At 49.7% G+C, this 14,764-nt stretch overlaps 1 protein-coding gene across 1 annotated transcript in view; it reads left to right on the top strand.

Moving 5' to 3' along the window:
* The first annotated feature begins 877 nt into the window (after nt 1-877).
* LOC144755797 (E3 ubiquitin-protein ligase RNF113A-like) overlaps nt 878-14,764 on the top strand; it is a 361,545-nt gene continuing 347,658 nt past the window's right edge. Inside the window, exon 1 of the mRNA XM_078645059.1 lies at nt 878-1,023. Within this exon, the coding sequence (XP_078501185.1) occupies nt 930-1,023 (94 nt within the window). The 5' untranslated portion in view covers nt 878-929. The remainder of the gene's footprint in view (nt 1,024-14,764) is intronic.

Genomic DNA, 14,764 nt, shown 5'->3' with positions numbered 1-14,764 from the left:
AAATGAATCCGCTTTTCGACGGGGAGCCAGTGCAAGCTAAGGATAGTACTAGTGGCAGAGCAGAAGAGCGGGAGACCCACCAAAGCTCTGGCAGCCGCATTTTGAACCCGCTGCATCCTGATGGATTATGGATTATATGTTAAGAGTGCATGCACAGGAAAAATACATCAGGATTTAAAACATAACACAGTGCTTGGGATTGTCTGTACTAATAAGCTTTTATTACTACCCAAGATGTTCTTTTTAACCTGCCCTATAAAAGCAGTTGATTGAGAAAAGAACAATAAGGTTCTAAACTCATGCCTTATAGGTTGCATGAAGGCCCTTGTTGCCAGTTCATATCGCACTGTGCTATATTAAAATGGTTGCAATTTAAGAACTGAGAATAATAAAAGGATCTCTGTGTTAAAAGCAAATGTCCATTTACCTAGCTACATAAAATAAATCTCTGTGATCTGCATTTTTCACAATGTGGTTTGCAGGATACACCTTCGACCCTAATTTGTGAGTTAAAACTGTAACTAGGCTAAACACCTCTCTGGCAAGTCAGTTATTTTACCATTATTATTATACCCCGAGAGTTACCTTGGCAATGGCACACAAAGGTCTGTGCAGCAGGTGCCTTAATCCCGTATTTTAAAATGCAGCCTCGTCAGCTAATTGAGCTAGAACAGATTTACGGTCACGTTTCCCGTTGTTGCCGATTTCTTTGTTGTATAATTGAACGGTAAATACACCTGCGTGTTTTACATTCACCTTACGAGTGACTTATTTTTCAGGTTAAGCTTACATCTTTGATTTGTGGGCGAGTTATGTTTCGGACTCTTTTTGATGGAACTTCGTCCTTGTTATGCAAGAATGACGTCAGGTGGTGGTGTGGCTGTATCAGATCTCCTTTCTGATTGGCTGTGCTGGGCTGTGTGCGGAAGATGGCGACAGGGGAGAAACCCGTGTGCAACTTTATGTTCAAGAAAAGTAATAAGAAATTCGCTGGAAGGAAACGGAGTGCAAAGGAGCGAGAAGGTGAGAACAACAGGCGCGCAGCCATGAGATGTTTGAAATGGTGGCGTGGGTGAGAGCTGAGATGGATGACAGAGCTTCATTTTGGTGGAGCTTGAGAGCTTTTGGGGTTAGGTAGCCAGGGAGATTTGGGAGACAAAACAATAGTGGAGAGCGCTTGGACGACCGAAAGTCAAGTGCATAGAGCGTGAGATTTGAACGTCAGAGTGGGGCCGCCGTACTAATGGGGGGGGGGGGGGGGGGGAAGGGTGTTTGTGGGGGGAGTTGGGAGAGACCAGGGAGTTACTTGAGTGAGCGAGGTTGCTGGAGAAGGGTTGTGCAGGATATTGATTTCTACGTAACATAGTTTTTTGCTGCCGACATAGGGTGCATTCATGTTCTAAATTTACTCTGATCATAGATCGTTAGTGACTTGCTCGTTTCCTTAATCCATCAACCCTTCTGCTTAGTTAAGCCATTACTGGTTACTTTCGTTCCTGGCTTCTTGTTATGTGTAATTTGTCTTTATCCCTTCATCATTTGTCCCTTCTTCGTTAGATCGCTACTTAACTCTTGCGTCCATGGCGTCTAGCGCTTCCCTAGATTATCATCCCATGTCACTCACTTGTTACCTTAACACCTGTGTTGTGTATGGCTTGTATCATAATTTGTGGATGATATTATAATTGTACTATGTTCCTTTAAGCTCACGTGTATAGCTGGAATGTAGAATGGATGGTGATATGTAATGTTCCAGGGCTGGTCAGTTATCACTGGGTCTTGAGGATGTAACTGTTACTTGGCACTCACCTGCTTCCTATATTATTTATAATACCATTAAATGGTATTTATACTCTTTATCGGACTCTGTCTCATCACTACAACCTGCCTTCCTGTGCAGCTCTAGGTAATCGCTCTTATCTTTATTTCTGACTTCTGGGATTCATTTCCTTAGTTGTGCTTATTCACCTCATTACTCATTAAAAGCCATACTTCTAGAACACCCCCGTTTGTACCAGACTTCAGGCGAGCTCTTGTTCCCTGCATCCTGAGCCATTGATACATAATTTGTTGATTGTGCCTCTCTTTCCTCTTGTTTGCCTTTGACTATCACACATTCACGGCGACGTTTTTTTCTGCTGTGCCTTTCAACTCCTGTGCTTTTCTACACTAGCATTTAATACGTACATAACTAGCAGTACTTTAGTTATGACGAAGAAGGTGGGGGGCTCTCTGAAAGGGACGTTGCCGAATAAGATCTTTTCCAAGAGTTACGCCTTTGTAATTAAGAGCGTGGTTTAAAACATGTAAACTAAGGCTGTGCTTCACGCAGCCTGCCACTTGACTATTTGGAGGTAGTTATTTCAGTTTTCTGTTATTGCATCTAGTCATGCCCAGGTTACGTACCGGTAATCTTCATTACCCTTTCGTCCTCTCAAACTTTTCCCAAATCTGCCCCTATGAACACCGGCTCCTTTTCAGATACTCAACCCCAGTCACAGAGCTGCGTTGAATCCATCATCGTCAAGACTAATTTGCATAATGTCTGGGTCTTAACTGGGGTGGCAAAGTGTGCCAAAGGACGATGATGGATTCAACGCAGATCTGTGAGTGGGGATGAGTGTTTGAAAAGTTTCAGTGCTCCGTCCATCATCTCCTTGTGTTTACTTTTCTAGCCTTAACTTGGCAGTGTATGTCCAGAAATGGATCCCCTGCTCACTTTGCCACTAGATTCAAGCTAGCCTGGCTGATGAGGGGTGTTACCCCCGAAACCTATCCTAGAATGCTTGTTTCTGTACCAGGGAAGACCTGAGTGTCTGAAAAGTTTCAGCTCTCCGTCCATCATCTCCTTGTGTTTGCTTGCAGTATAGATCAACCAGTCACCCAAGTCTGGGAAGACTGGGATCCCCAAAAGACGAAGATGTGCAACAACTTTATGTCCTCTTAGTGTTAATGGATGTTTCCCAGCCTAGCTGTCATCCTGCTGCTCAGCCAGTGTGAGAGTTGGTATTAGAATGTTGGTGTCTGTGAGGCGTGGAATGCTTGGGTGCCTGTGTCGATGAGTGGTGACAGTTGGAGATGGGCTGAGCAGCAGGTAGGCTGCTCTGGGTGGGGCTGGAGTAACGATTGGATTCTAAGGAACATCATACTATTGGACTTTTGTACATATTTAATATCTTGAACCAGAGGCTAATAATTAAATCTACAAAACTCTTCCTGGCTACCTGTCATAAGATACAACATATTTTGGCGACGAGGATGGGATGCCACAGTTTACGCTTTCTTACACATGAGTGGCACTTGGATTAGAGTGGGTGGTTGTCACATTGATTTTAGGTCTCGCCTGAGACGCGCATGCTCTGTCTTTGAGACATTTAGTAAGTGGGTTTTAAAAGTGCCACCAGAGGTTTTTGCTGGCCTACAGCTTGCGTTCACGAGCTCGTGCACAGCTGCCATCTGGGTTTTTTACTGCTGTAATCAGGCTCCTCTGCTTGCACTACCCCCCTCCATCCTGGTCAGCTTCATTTACGTCTTCTAGCTGTGAATCATGCTCCTCTCCTCTGCTCGCACTCCCCCTCCCTTCTCCCCCCTCCTCTTTGTCAGTTTCATTTGTGTCTTCTATCACTGTGAATGCTCCTGCTTCCACCAGGCACACACACCATCAGTCGTCAGTGCATGCTTTCACCAGGCACACACACCACCAGCCGTCAGTGCACGCTTCCACCAGGCACACACACCACCAGCCGTCAGTGCACGCTTCCACCAGGCACACACACCACCAGCCGTCAGTGCACGCTTCTACCAGACACACACACCAGCAGCCGTCAGTGCACGCTTCCACAAGGCACACACACTACTGGCCGTCAGTGCACGCTTCCACCAGTGCACGCTTCCACCAGGCACACACACCACCAGCCGTCAGTGCACGCATCCACGAGGCACCCACACCGCCAGCGATCAGTGCACGCTTCCACCAGGCACACACACCACCAGCCGTCAGTGCACGCTTCCACCAGGCACACACACCACCAGCCGTCAGTGCATGCTTCCACGAGGCACCCACACCACCAGCGATCAGTGCACGCTTCCACGAGGCACCCACATCACCAGCCGTCAGTGCACGCTTCCACCAGGCACACACACCACCAGCCGTCAGTGCACGCTTCCACCAGGCACACACACCACCAGCCGTCAATGCAAGCTTCCACGAGGCACACACACCACCAGCCGTCCATGCACGCTTCCACGAGGCACCCACACCACCAGCGATCAGTGCATGCTTCCACCAGGCACACACACCACCAGCCGTCAGTGCACTCTTCCACCAGGCACACACACCACCAGCCGTCAGTGCACGCTTCCACCAGGCGCACACACCACCAGCCGTCTGTGCACGCTTCCATAAGGCGCACACACCACCAGCCGTCGGTGCACGCTTCCACCAGGCGCACACACCACCAGCCGTCGGTGCACGCTTCCACCAGGCACCCACACCACCAGCCGTCGGTGCACGCTTCCACCAGGCACCCACACCACCAGCCGTCAGTGCACGCTTCCACCAGGCACGCACACCACCATCCGTCAGTGCACTCTTCCACCAGGCACACACACCAGCCATCAGTGCACTCTTCCACCAGGCACACACACCACCAGCCTTCACACACTACCAGCCGTCGGTGCACGCTTACACCAGGCACACACCCCACCAGCCGTCAGTGCACACTTTCACCAGGCACACACACTACCAGTCGTCACACACTACCAGACGTCGGTGCATGCTTCAACCAGGCACACACCACCAGCCGTCAGTGCACGCTTTCACCAGGCACACACACACACACCACCACCCATCGGTGCATGCTTTCACCGGGCACACACACACCACCAGCCGTCAGTGCACGCTTCCACCAGGCACATACACCACCAGCCATCAGTGCACGCTTCCACCAGACACACACACCACCAGCTCTCAGTGCACGCTTTCACCCGGCCCACACACCGCCAGCCGGCAATGCACACTTTCACCAGGCACTCTTCTCAGAGTTTCTTGGTAAATCAATGCCTGGGAGGGAGTGGGTTGAGTTTCCTTAAACCATGCTGAGTATGCAGGTGCAGTGCATGAGCTCCTGTGTGAGTGAGTCATGCTGCCTTGGGCTAACGGACACCACACTTGTAAATTGCGCCTGCACCAGGCTTTTTGTCATTTGCAAAGTTCGGCGCATGCGCACAGCTAGGCAGCCCTCGCACCCCCCACACCTCTGGGAATGACTGCTTCCTACAACCAGAATGGAAACAAAATTCAGAGCAATGAAAACAAGTTAATGTGATGCAAAGAACTTTTAACAACAACCATGTCCAGCTATTGTAGATCTGGCAACTTAAACAAAACAGCAACAAAAAACAAACATGCATTGGCATAGCCAATCTGTCTTGCTTTTTGGACCCTATAAGTATTTAGTTATGCAGCAGAATATCCTTGATGCAACAACACCAACTGTTGAATGGCTAAATACTTATAAGGTCCCAAATGCAAGACCTAGGGCCATATGTATCAAGCTAATTAGCATTCGCAAAAGCCGAAATTTGCAGAATTTCGGCCTTTGCGAATGCTAAATAGCTAAATGGTATGTATGAAACATTTTCGCAGCAAAATAAGGAATCACACATTTTGCTATTCCTTATTTTGCGATTGCACTTAAGGAATCGCAGAATTTGCGATTCCTTAAATGCAATGTATCAAAGAAATATTTATGCAAAAATGCCAATAAGGATTCGCAGATTACCACCAACTTCTAGTTGGTGGTAAGTTGTGATTTCTTTTAAAAAAGGAATTTATTTAAATTCCAAAGATGCCATATGACGCTCATACATGCCCTTAGGGCATGTATGTGCACCATATGCCCACACATGTCTTTTTCAGGGGTGCAGCAGGGTGTTCTTGTGACACCCCTGCACCCTTGAAAATATTCGCAATTTGCGATTAGCAAATTGCTAATCTCAAATATCCCCTTCAGTCCTATGGGCCTCCTGGCCCATAGAAATGAATGGGAAAATTGCGATTAGCAATTTGCTAATCGCAATTTAGGAATGATAAGGAATCGCTAAAAAGAAGCGATTTCCTACATACATACCGTTTTGCGATTTCTAAATAGTGATTCCTTAAAAATCGCTATTTAGGAATCGCTAAACGGTATGATGAGACATATGGCCCCTATTGGCTATGCCAATGCCTTTTTCTGGGTCAAGGTTTTGGTCTCCTTTTACATATTTTTGTGTGTGGTGTTTAACGTGTGTAAGTCGTCATGCGCTGCACGTCTTGTCGGTTGTGTGTAAGTCGTCCTGCACCTCATGTAGTTTTGTGTGTAAGTCGCCCTGCGACTCACATGTTATAGTTTTGTTTGTAAGTCACCCTGTGCCTCACGTGTTTCTGTCTTGTGTGTGTCGCCCTGGACGTCAGGTTTTGTTCAGTGTAAGTTGCCCTGCGCCTCACATGTTGTTGTGTGTAAGTCGCCTCGTGCCTCACTCTGTGTACACTCTGTGTAGGTCACCTTGTGCTACACGTGCTTCGCATCTCCTTTCTCTGGGTTGGTCTTTTGGGTTTTGACCCTTACACTGTTGGTTTCACCCTTTTTGCCTGTTGTGGGTCTTGGGTGTCTGTCCTGGGGTGTGGCCCACCCTTCGCTACATTTTTGAACAATTGTTTATTGGGAAGGATGGGTATATTGCTTTTCAATGTTTTATTCTTGCTTGTCAGTATTTTCCTTTTCCTTCAGGTTACGTAGTGTTCTGACTCTTGTGAAGTTGTAATTAGTTTAGCTTCCACAGGGCTTGGTCGCCCACTCACTGCTGCCGCTCCTGCCTGCCTTTGCCGCCTCCTGCCTGCAGATTCCTTCGCTCGCTGCCCGCTGCTCCTGGGAATTTCCCGCTGCTCCTGGGAATTTCCCGCTGCTCCTGGGAATTTCCCGCTGCCGCTGCTTCTTGGAATTTCCCGCCACTGCCTCCCTGCGGCCCCGCCCCCCTGTGATTCCATTCACCGCCCCGCTCCCGCCACCCAGCTGCTCCTCCCTCCCGGCTCCTTACTTATGACGCCCCCAGAGCGACCGCGCAGCGGACGCGCGCAGCGGGAGCGCCGATTGAGCGCCGAAGGTGCGCCAAAGGTAAGCCCGTCTGCGCCTGGCCCGCGCCCAGCGCCAGGACCCTTGGCCCTCCCCGCCGAGGCAAGACGACCCGACTGACCTACGACGCCGCCACTCTCAACGCACTCAATGCCGGCCGGACCCACGCCTGCTGCCGAGCCACCCCGAGACGCACCCACGGACCCTTCACCTGCTGCACCTGCAAGTTCACCTGCCTCCGAACCTGCCCCGCACCCGCCAAGACAAACACCAGCAGCAACCACCTCAAGTGCATCCTGACCAACACCCGCTCCGTCCACAGACACGCCGTGGAACTCTGGAACCTCCTCGACGCTACATCACCGGACGTCGCCTTCCTCACGGAAACCTGGATGAACGCCTCCTCTGCACCCGACATCGCCATCGCCATCCCGGACGGGTACAAGATCATCAGGAGGGACCGCATCAACCAGATCGGAGGTGGCATCGCCATCGTCCACAGGAACACCATCCGCATCACGACCGACGCCAACGACTCCTTCGCCGCAGCCGAACATCTCCACTTCCAGATTCACACCGACCCTAAGACGACCCTCAGAGGCCCCCTCGTCTACATACCCCCGGGACCACGCACACAATTCAGCGAAGACATCACAGACTTCATCAGCCCGCACGCCCTCCCCTCCACCGACTACATCCTCCTCGGGGACCTCAACTTCCACCTGGAGAACAACAAGGACCGCAACACCACCGCCCTGCTGGAAAACCTCGCCAACCTCGGACTCATCAACTGGTCAACACCCCCACCCACTACGCCGGCCACACGCTTGATCCCGTCTTCTCTTCCAGCTAGTACATCACCTTCAGCCACGCCACCGGACTCCACTGGACCGACCACAGCTGCGTCCACTTCAGCTTCAAAAGATCCACGACCCACCACCACCCGCAACAGGTACCTCACAGGAATTGGAGCAATATCACCGCAGACCAGCTCACCACCTCCCTCAGCCAGAGCCCACCCGCTAACACAACGGACCCCAACGAAGCAGCCCGCAACTTCACACAGTGGCTGACCGCCTGCGCCGACGACCTCGCGCCACTAAAGAACCCTCCCAGCAGACCCAGAAGCAAGAAGGCATCCTGGTTCACCGACGACCTCAAGGACTCCAAGAAGACCTGCCGCACCCTCGAGAAAGCCTGGCTCCTCGACTGGACCACCGACAACATGACCGCCCTCAAACACGCTACCCGCAAGCACCACCAGCTCATCCGCACCACCAAGAAGAAATCCCTGAAGGAACGACTGGACAACAACGCCCACAACAGCAAAGAGCTCTTCACTATCGTCAAGGAGTTCTCCAACCCCAGCACCGGCACCAACAACATCACTCCGTCACAAGACCTCTGCGACTCCCTCGCCTCGTTCTTCCACCACAAGATCGCCGACATCCACAACAGCTTCGGCGCCCCACCCACGCACCCAACCGTCGAACCAACGCCCCCCACCGCCACCCTTCGCACCTGGACCACGGAGACCACCGAAGACACAGCCCGCACGATGAACACCATCCACTCCGGATCACCGACCGACCCCTGCCCACACCACGTCTTCAACAAGGCCGACTCCACCATCGCACCCCAACTCCGGAACATCATCAACGCCTCTTTCAACACCACCACCTTCCCAGAGAGCTGGAAGCACGCCGAGATCAGCGCCCTCCTGAAGAAACCTACAGCGGACCCCACCGATCTCAAAAACTTCCGCCCCATCTCGCTCCTCCCTTTTCCTGCTAAAGTCATCGAGAAGATCGTCAACAGACAGCTGACCGCCTTCCTCGAGACGAACGGATCCCTCGACCCCTCGCAGTCCGGCTTCAGAGCCAACCACAGCACCGAGACCGCCCTCATCGCAGCCACCGACGACCTCCGGACCCTGCTCGACAAGGGGGAAACAGTGGCCCTCATCCTCCTGGACCTCTCCGCTGCGTTCGACACGGTCTGCCACCACACCCTAGTCCAGCGCCTCAGCAACATCGGTATCCAAGAGAAGGCACTGGAGTGGATCATATCGTTCCTCGCCGGAAGAACACAAAGAGTCCGCCTCCCCCCGTTTCGCTCCGAGGCCACCGAAGTCATCTGCAGCGTCCCGCAAGGATCTTCACTCAGCCCCACCCTCTTCAACATCTACATGAAACCTCTCGCAGCCATCGCACGCCAGCACAACCTCAACATCATCTCTTACGCCGACGACACCCAGCTGATCCTCTCCCTCACCAGAGACCCCGACACCGCCAGAACCTGCCTACACGAAGGGATGAAAGACATCGCAGAGTGGATGAAGGACAGCCGCCTGAAACTGAACCCGGACAAGACGGAAGTCCTCATCCTGGGATCTTCGCCCTCCGCCTGGGACGACTCCTGGTGGCCCCCAGCCCTGGGCACCGCACCCAAGCCAACCGACCACGCACGCAACCCGGGCTTCATCCTGGACCCCTCCCTCTCGATGACCAGACAAGTCAACGCCGTCTCCTCATCGTGCTTCAACACCCTGCGTATGCTTCGCAAGATCTTCCGCTGGATCCCGACCGAGACCAGGAAGACTATCACCCAGGCACTCGTCACCAGCCGACTGGACTACGGAAACACCCTCTACGCCGGAACCACAGCCAAGCTACAGAAAAGACTCCAGCGCATCCAGAATGCCTCAGCCTGACTCATCCTGGATGTCCCCCGACGCAGCCACATCTCCAGCCACCTGAGGAACCTGCACTGGCTCCCCGTCGACAAGAGGATCACGTTCCGGCTCCTCACCCACGCACACAAGTCTCTCCACGACCTGGGCCCCAAGTACCTCAACGACCGCCTGACCTTCTACACGCCCACCCGCCAGCTACGGTCCACCAGCCTCGCCCTCGCAGCCGTACCACGCATCCGAAGAGCCACCGCCGGAGGAAGATCCTTCTCTTACCTGGCTGCCAAGACTTGGAACTCCCTCCCCATCCACCTTCGGCTGACCCAGGACCATCTCGCCTTCAGGAAACAACTCAAAACCTGGCTGTTCGAGCAGTAGCATACCCCTCCCCCCAAGCGCCTTGAGACCCTCCCGGGTGAGTAGTGCGCTATACAAATGGCATGATTGATTGATTGATTGAGCTTCCATGAGATTGAACTTTTTCTCAGTCTGTATATTTTCTTGTCGTGTTAATAGTTATTCTCATGTTTTTTCACACTTTCATTTTTCATTCAAAAGGAGGGGAATAATGTTATGTCCTCTTAGTGTTATTGCATGTTACCCAGCCTAGCCGTCTCCCTGCGTCTCAGCCAGTGTGAGAGTTAGTATTAGAATGTTGGTGTGTCTGCGATGCGTGGAATGCTTGGGTGCCTGTGTGGATGAGTGGTGACAGTTGGAGATGGGCTGAGCAGCAGTAAGGCTGCTCTGGGTGAGGCTGGAGTAAGGACTGGATTATAAGGAAAGCCATACTTTTTTACTTTTGAACATATTCAGCACAAATGGTCCTGCACTCAAAAATAACAGATAAATAATTAGTAAAGGAAATTATTATTCATAGTCCAACACAATTATATGAATGAATGTCTTCCCAAATAAGAGAGCAAAGGTAGTCTTTTGATAGTAGAAAACAATTCCTTTTAATCCATAGAAAAGTTCTTTAAAAATGCAGTACACAATTGACAAGACTGCCAACTCGATTCGTCCCCATGGGACTTCTTCAGGGCTTAATAAGTGAGTGATAAATATCATATGTTCTGTGAAGTGTAATTCTTATGTAAGTATTCAGATCAATAAAAAAGACAATATATTTCTCCAAAATTATATAGCGGTGTCCGGTTCTAGAATCAAAAAAAATCAAAAAAATCCTAACGTCCACAAGATGCACGATGTGCACCCCTCCTGAAGTTATAACGCAGAATATGTATCTCCCAAGCGTTTAAGTTGTTGTCCGGTTCAAGGTACATATTTATTATCTTGAACCAGAGGCTAATAAAGAAATCTACAAAACTCTTCCTGGCTACCTGTTATAAGATGCAACAAACTTGTAACCACCCTTGGGGCTGAATGGAAGGACTTTGAATTAGGGATGCTGATCTCCAGCTGATCTCCAACTGAAAACGTCAGAATTAAATTGGCTATGTTATGTTATTAGTGTCTTTTATAGCGCTCGGCTACTCAAAAGAGTGTCCCGGCGCTTTGACAGCCTGAAAAAGACAAACACAACACAAAGATTAAAAAAACGAGTCAGGAAAATAAAAGGGGGTCTAAGAGGCAAAGAGCCAAGTTTTCAGGCCCTTCCTGAAGGTCAACAAGTTCGAAGCACTGCGCAGTGTCAAGGGCAGAGTGTTCCAGAGCTGAGGAGCCCGCAACCTAAAGGAGCGACCTCCGATACGGGCCTTCCTCACAAGAGGAACAATGGCAAGAAACATCGACTCTGATCTCATAGATCGTGACGGACGATAGAAGGCGAGCCTCCTTTGAAGATATTTAGCCCCCGAGGCATAGAGGACCTTGTGTGCAAGAGTCAGGGCCTTGAAAGCTATCCACTTCCGGATAGGCAGCCAATGAAGAGACTGCAACAGGCCGGAGACTCTGACTCGCCTGTGCAGGCCAAAAATGGCTCGCGCTGCCGCATTCTGGACCACCTGCATCCGTTGCAGGAGATACTCCGGCAGGCCCAGATATAGGACGTTGGCGTAGTCCAATCTTGAACCAATTAAGGCCTGTACCGTAGTCCTCCTATGATCCTCGGATAACAAAGGGAAAAACTTCCGAAGCATCCTGAGGAGACCGAAACAGGTACCAGTGAGGGCAAGAATCTGAGATCTCAAAGTCAGGTCGTTGTCAATTTTAATCCCCAGATTCTTAGCCAGCTGAGATGGTCGCATCGGAGGAGACATATCGGCGGGCCACCATACCTGCCAGTCAGGATCGGATTGACAACCGAAGAAGAGTACCTCAGATTTATCTGAGTTGCACTTGAGGCTGTTCAGCTGGAGCCATTCAAAAACAGCCCCAAGGCACTCACGAATACTCTCTCCATCAAAATCCTCTCCTTTCCCACAGGTAAAGAGAAGCTGGGTATCGTCGGCATAGGATACAATCTGGGCCCCGAAAGACTCAGCCAATGCCGCCAGAGGGGTCACAACGATGTTAAATAGAGTCGGGCTCTGATGATCTCCCACTGAAAACCCGAGGAATTTGCAATAGGACTTCACAATTGCAACATGCAATTAAGCATCCATGAAATTCATTGTTGTAGGAAAATGATTCAAAGGAACTAAAGGAATGATCTTCTGCAAAGTTTCCATTTTCTGAAAGTTTTGAGCATTTTCAAATCTATCATCAGACAATAGTCCCATAAAGACTTCGGAAGCAGAAACACAATGGAATAAACTCCCTGTTCTCTTTCCTGTTTGGAAGCTTGAACAATAGCTTCCTTCTTCGGAAGAGGTTAATCTCCCTTCAAAAATGCTTCCCTCTTGAAAAGATTTTGAGGCAGGGGAGTACGAATGGTGTGTTGGAACCAATGAGAATTCTTTCCGGTACCAGCTGGAGACATGTGAAGAACCCATTGATCCGATGTTATCTCTCACCATTGATAAAAACCGCTGACTCCATCCTCTGACCTTTAACACAGAATCTGTCCTTTCAAAAAAGTCAGGATTGGTCTTGGCTCTGCTGCCTCCTGTAGAAGTCTGACAAAAGGAAAATTAGACTTGGATAAACTGGAATTTCTAGCAGATTGACTCTGAGAGGCTGAATAATGTTTTCTCCTTAAAGATACAGTGGAGCGTATCCTCTAGCTCAGCCCCAAACAGCCTGGACCCCTCAGATGGCATCTTGAGCACAATTGACCTCTCAGCAGTGTCCGTGTTTCAGTCCTTCAGATGAAAATTTCTTCTTGCAGCTGTAGAAGCTACGCTTGGCAATGCTGCTGATCTAACTACATCAAATTAAATATCTGACATTATGCTCCATATCCTGCAACAGAGGACAACAATCTGATTGATCCTGGACAGCCACAAAGAGACTCTTGAAATACGATATTAAAGCCCATAGATCCCAGCCCTTTATGCTACATGAGTCACAGACGAAACCTTTTTCAAGCTGAGTCAGCTTTCTTATACAAAGGATTTCTCAAACTATTCTCCTCTGCCATGGACGAACTGCCAAAAAGACTTGCCGCAACGGAATGGATATGCATATTGTCTGGCAAAACCGTCTCAACATTCTCCAAACAAAGTTTGGCCATGAATCTTTTGAAAATGTGATCAGGATCCTTCCACTTATGTTTGACAATCTCTGGTGGAAACTGATGAATTGGCAACCCTACATTAGACAGCTTTTGGAATTGCCTCAACAATGGTGCCAGGCTTCTCCGAGGCAGGACATTTCATATTGTCCCCTGTATAACCGGTCTGCCATCACCCCCTTAAAGATATATTTGTCTTTCAAATCTGCAGAGGTTGGATTATCATCAGGGGAATTTGAGTCATCCGTATCGGGGAATGCTTCGGCAGGTTTCATTTGTACCACTGGCAAAGCATCCTCTTTGAAAGCAGCCAGGGTCTGGATAACAATCCTCCTAATATCTCCTCCTGCACAGGCAGTCTTTTTTTCGCTTGGAGAAGGAGAATTGTCAGGAGAGCCAAGCGAGGAAAAAGGCAATGGAGAGGTATGCATTTATTTGTGTGTATGCTTACCCATTGCAAGAAACCAGCTAACCAACTCTTGGCAGGAAAAGAAAACACCAAATCGGTTAAGCGCCCAACTACACAAGCGAGTGCTTACCTGATACTGAATATATACCCAAAATGGTTTGCTTATCCCTGATGTCTGAAAATTAAAGGGTGTGCCTACACGGATTGCATCGGCTTCACAGTGTGTGTTCGATCCCGAAACGGGTACTGCAGCACCGAGCAGGAACCACACTCCATCATTGTGCAGAGGGAGTGGCCAAGATCCTCAGGCATTCACAGAAGGAGCGACATGGAACCACCATCTGAGAGAACAGCCATCAATCCCCTCTTCAGGAAACAGTGCTCCCATGACTGAGTTGTACACTCCCCCAGGCCAAGCAAGGGCGGTAAGCACAGCCTCCTCATGGTCCGAGCCAGACAGGGACCTCCTGCATCCTTGTCCCGTCATGCAGGAATATAAAAGAGGAGTAGCCAGCCCCTTTTATGGCACCCATGTTGAGTGTGTGGTGCTGACATTAAAGGGTCCTCCTCCTTTGTTCCTGTTGTGAGGTGACATCATCCCATTTGTAACGACTAGGACGAGCGAGATAGAGGTAATGTCAAAACAACAAAACCATTTACTTAAAACAAGCCACACCTATTGGCTCTCCCAATGCTTGTCAGCATTATCAAATACAGAAATAACAGTAGTGATTTAGTTGTGAACAATTAGGATTGAAAATGTTTTAATTCTGAAAATGAGAGGCTGTGAATTAAACATCACTAAGGTTGGTGTAAGAGCTGGTGCTCTTCAGAGTGTCTCAATAGCTCCCATTATCACATTAACATCCTTTTCCTCTGTAGTCTCTCACTCCGTTAGATACTTATGGCATCTTTTCTCTCTGTATAATTATTAAACCATCCCTCTGCATATCTCACACATCCTCTTTCTTCCT

This window comes from Lissotriton helveticus, chromosome 5_1 (genome assembly GCF_964261635.1).
Source record: "Lissotriton helveticus chromosome 5_1, aLisHel1.1, whole genome shotgun sequence".
Lineage (NCBI taxonomy): Eukaryota > Metazoa > Chordata > Amphibia > Caudata > Salamandridae > Lissotriton > Lissotriton helveticus.
Note: the sequence above shows the minus strand (reverse complement) of the source record. Positions and strands in the feature narration are given on the sequence as shown.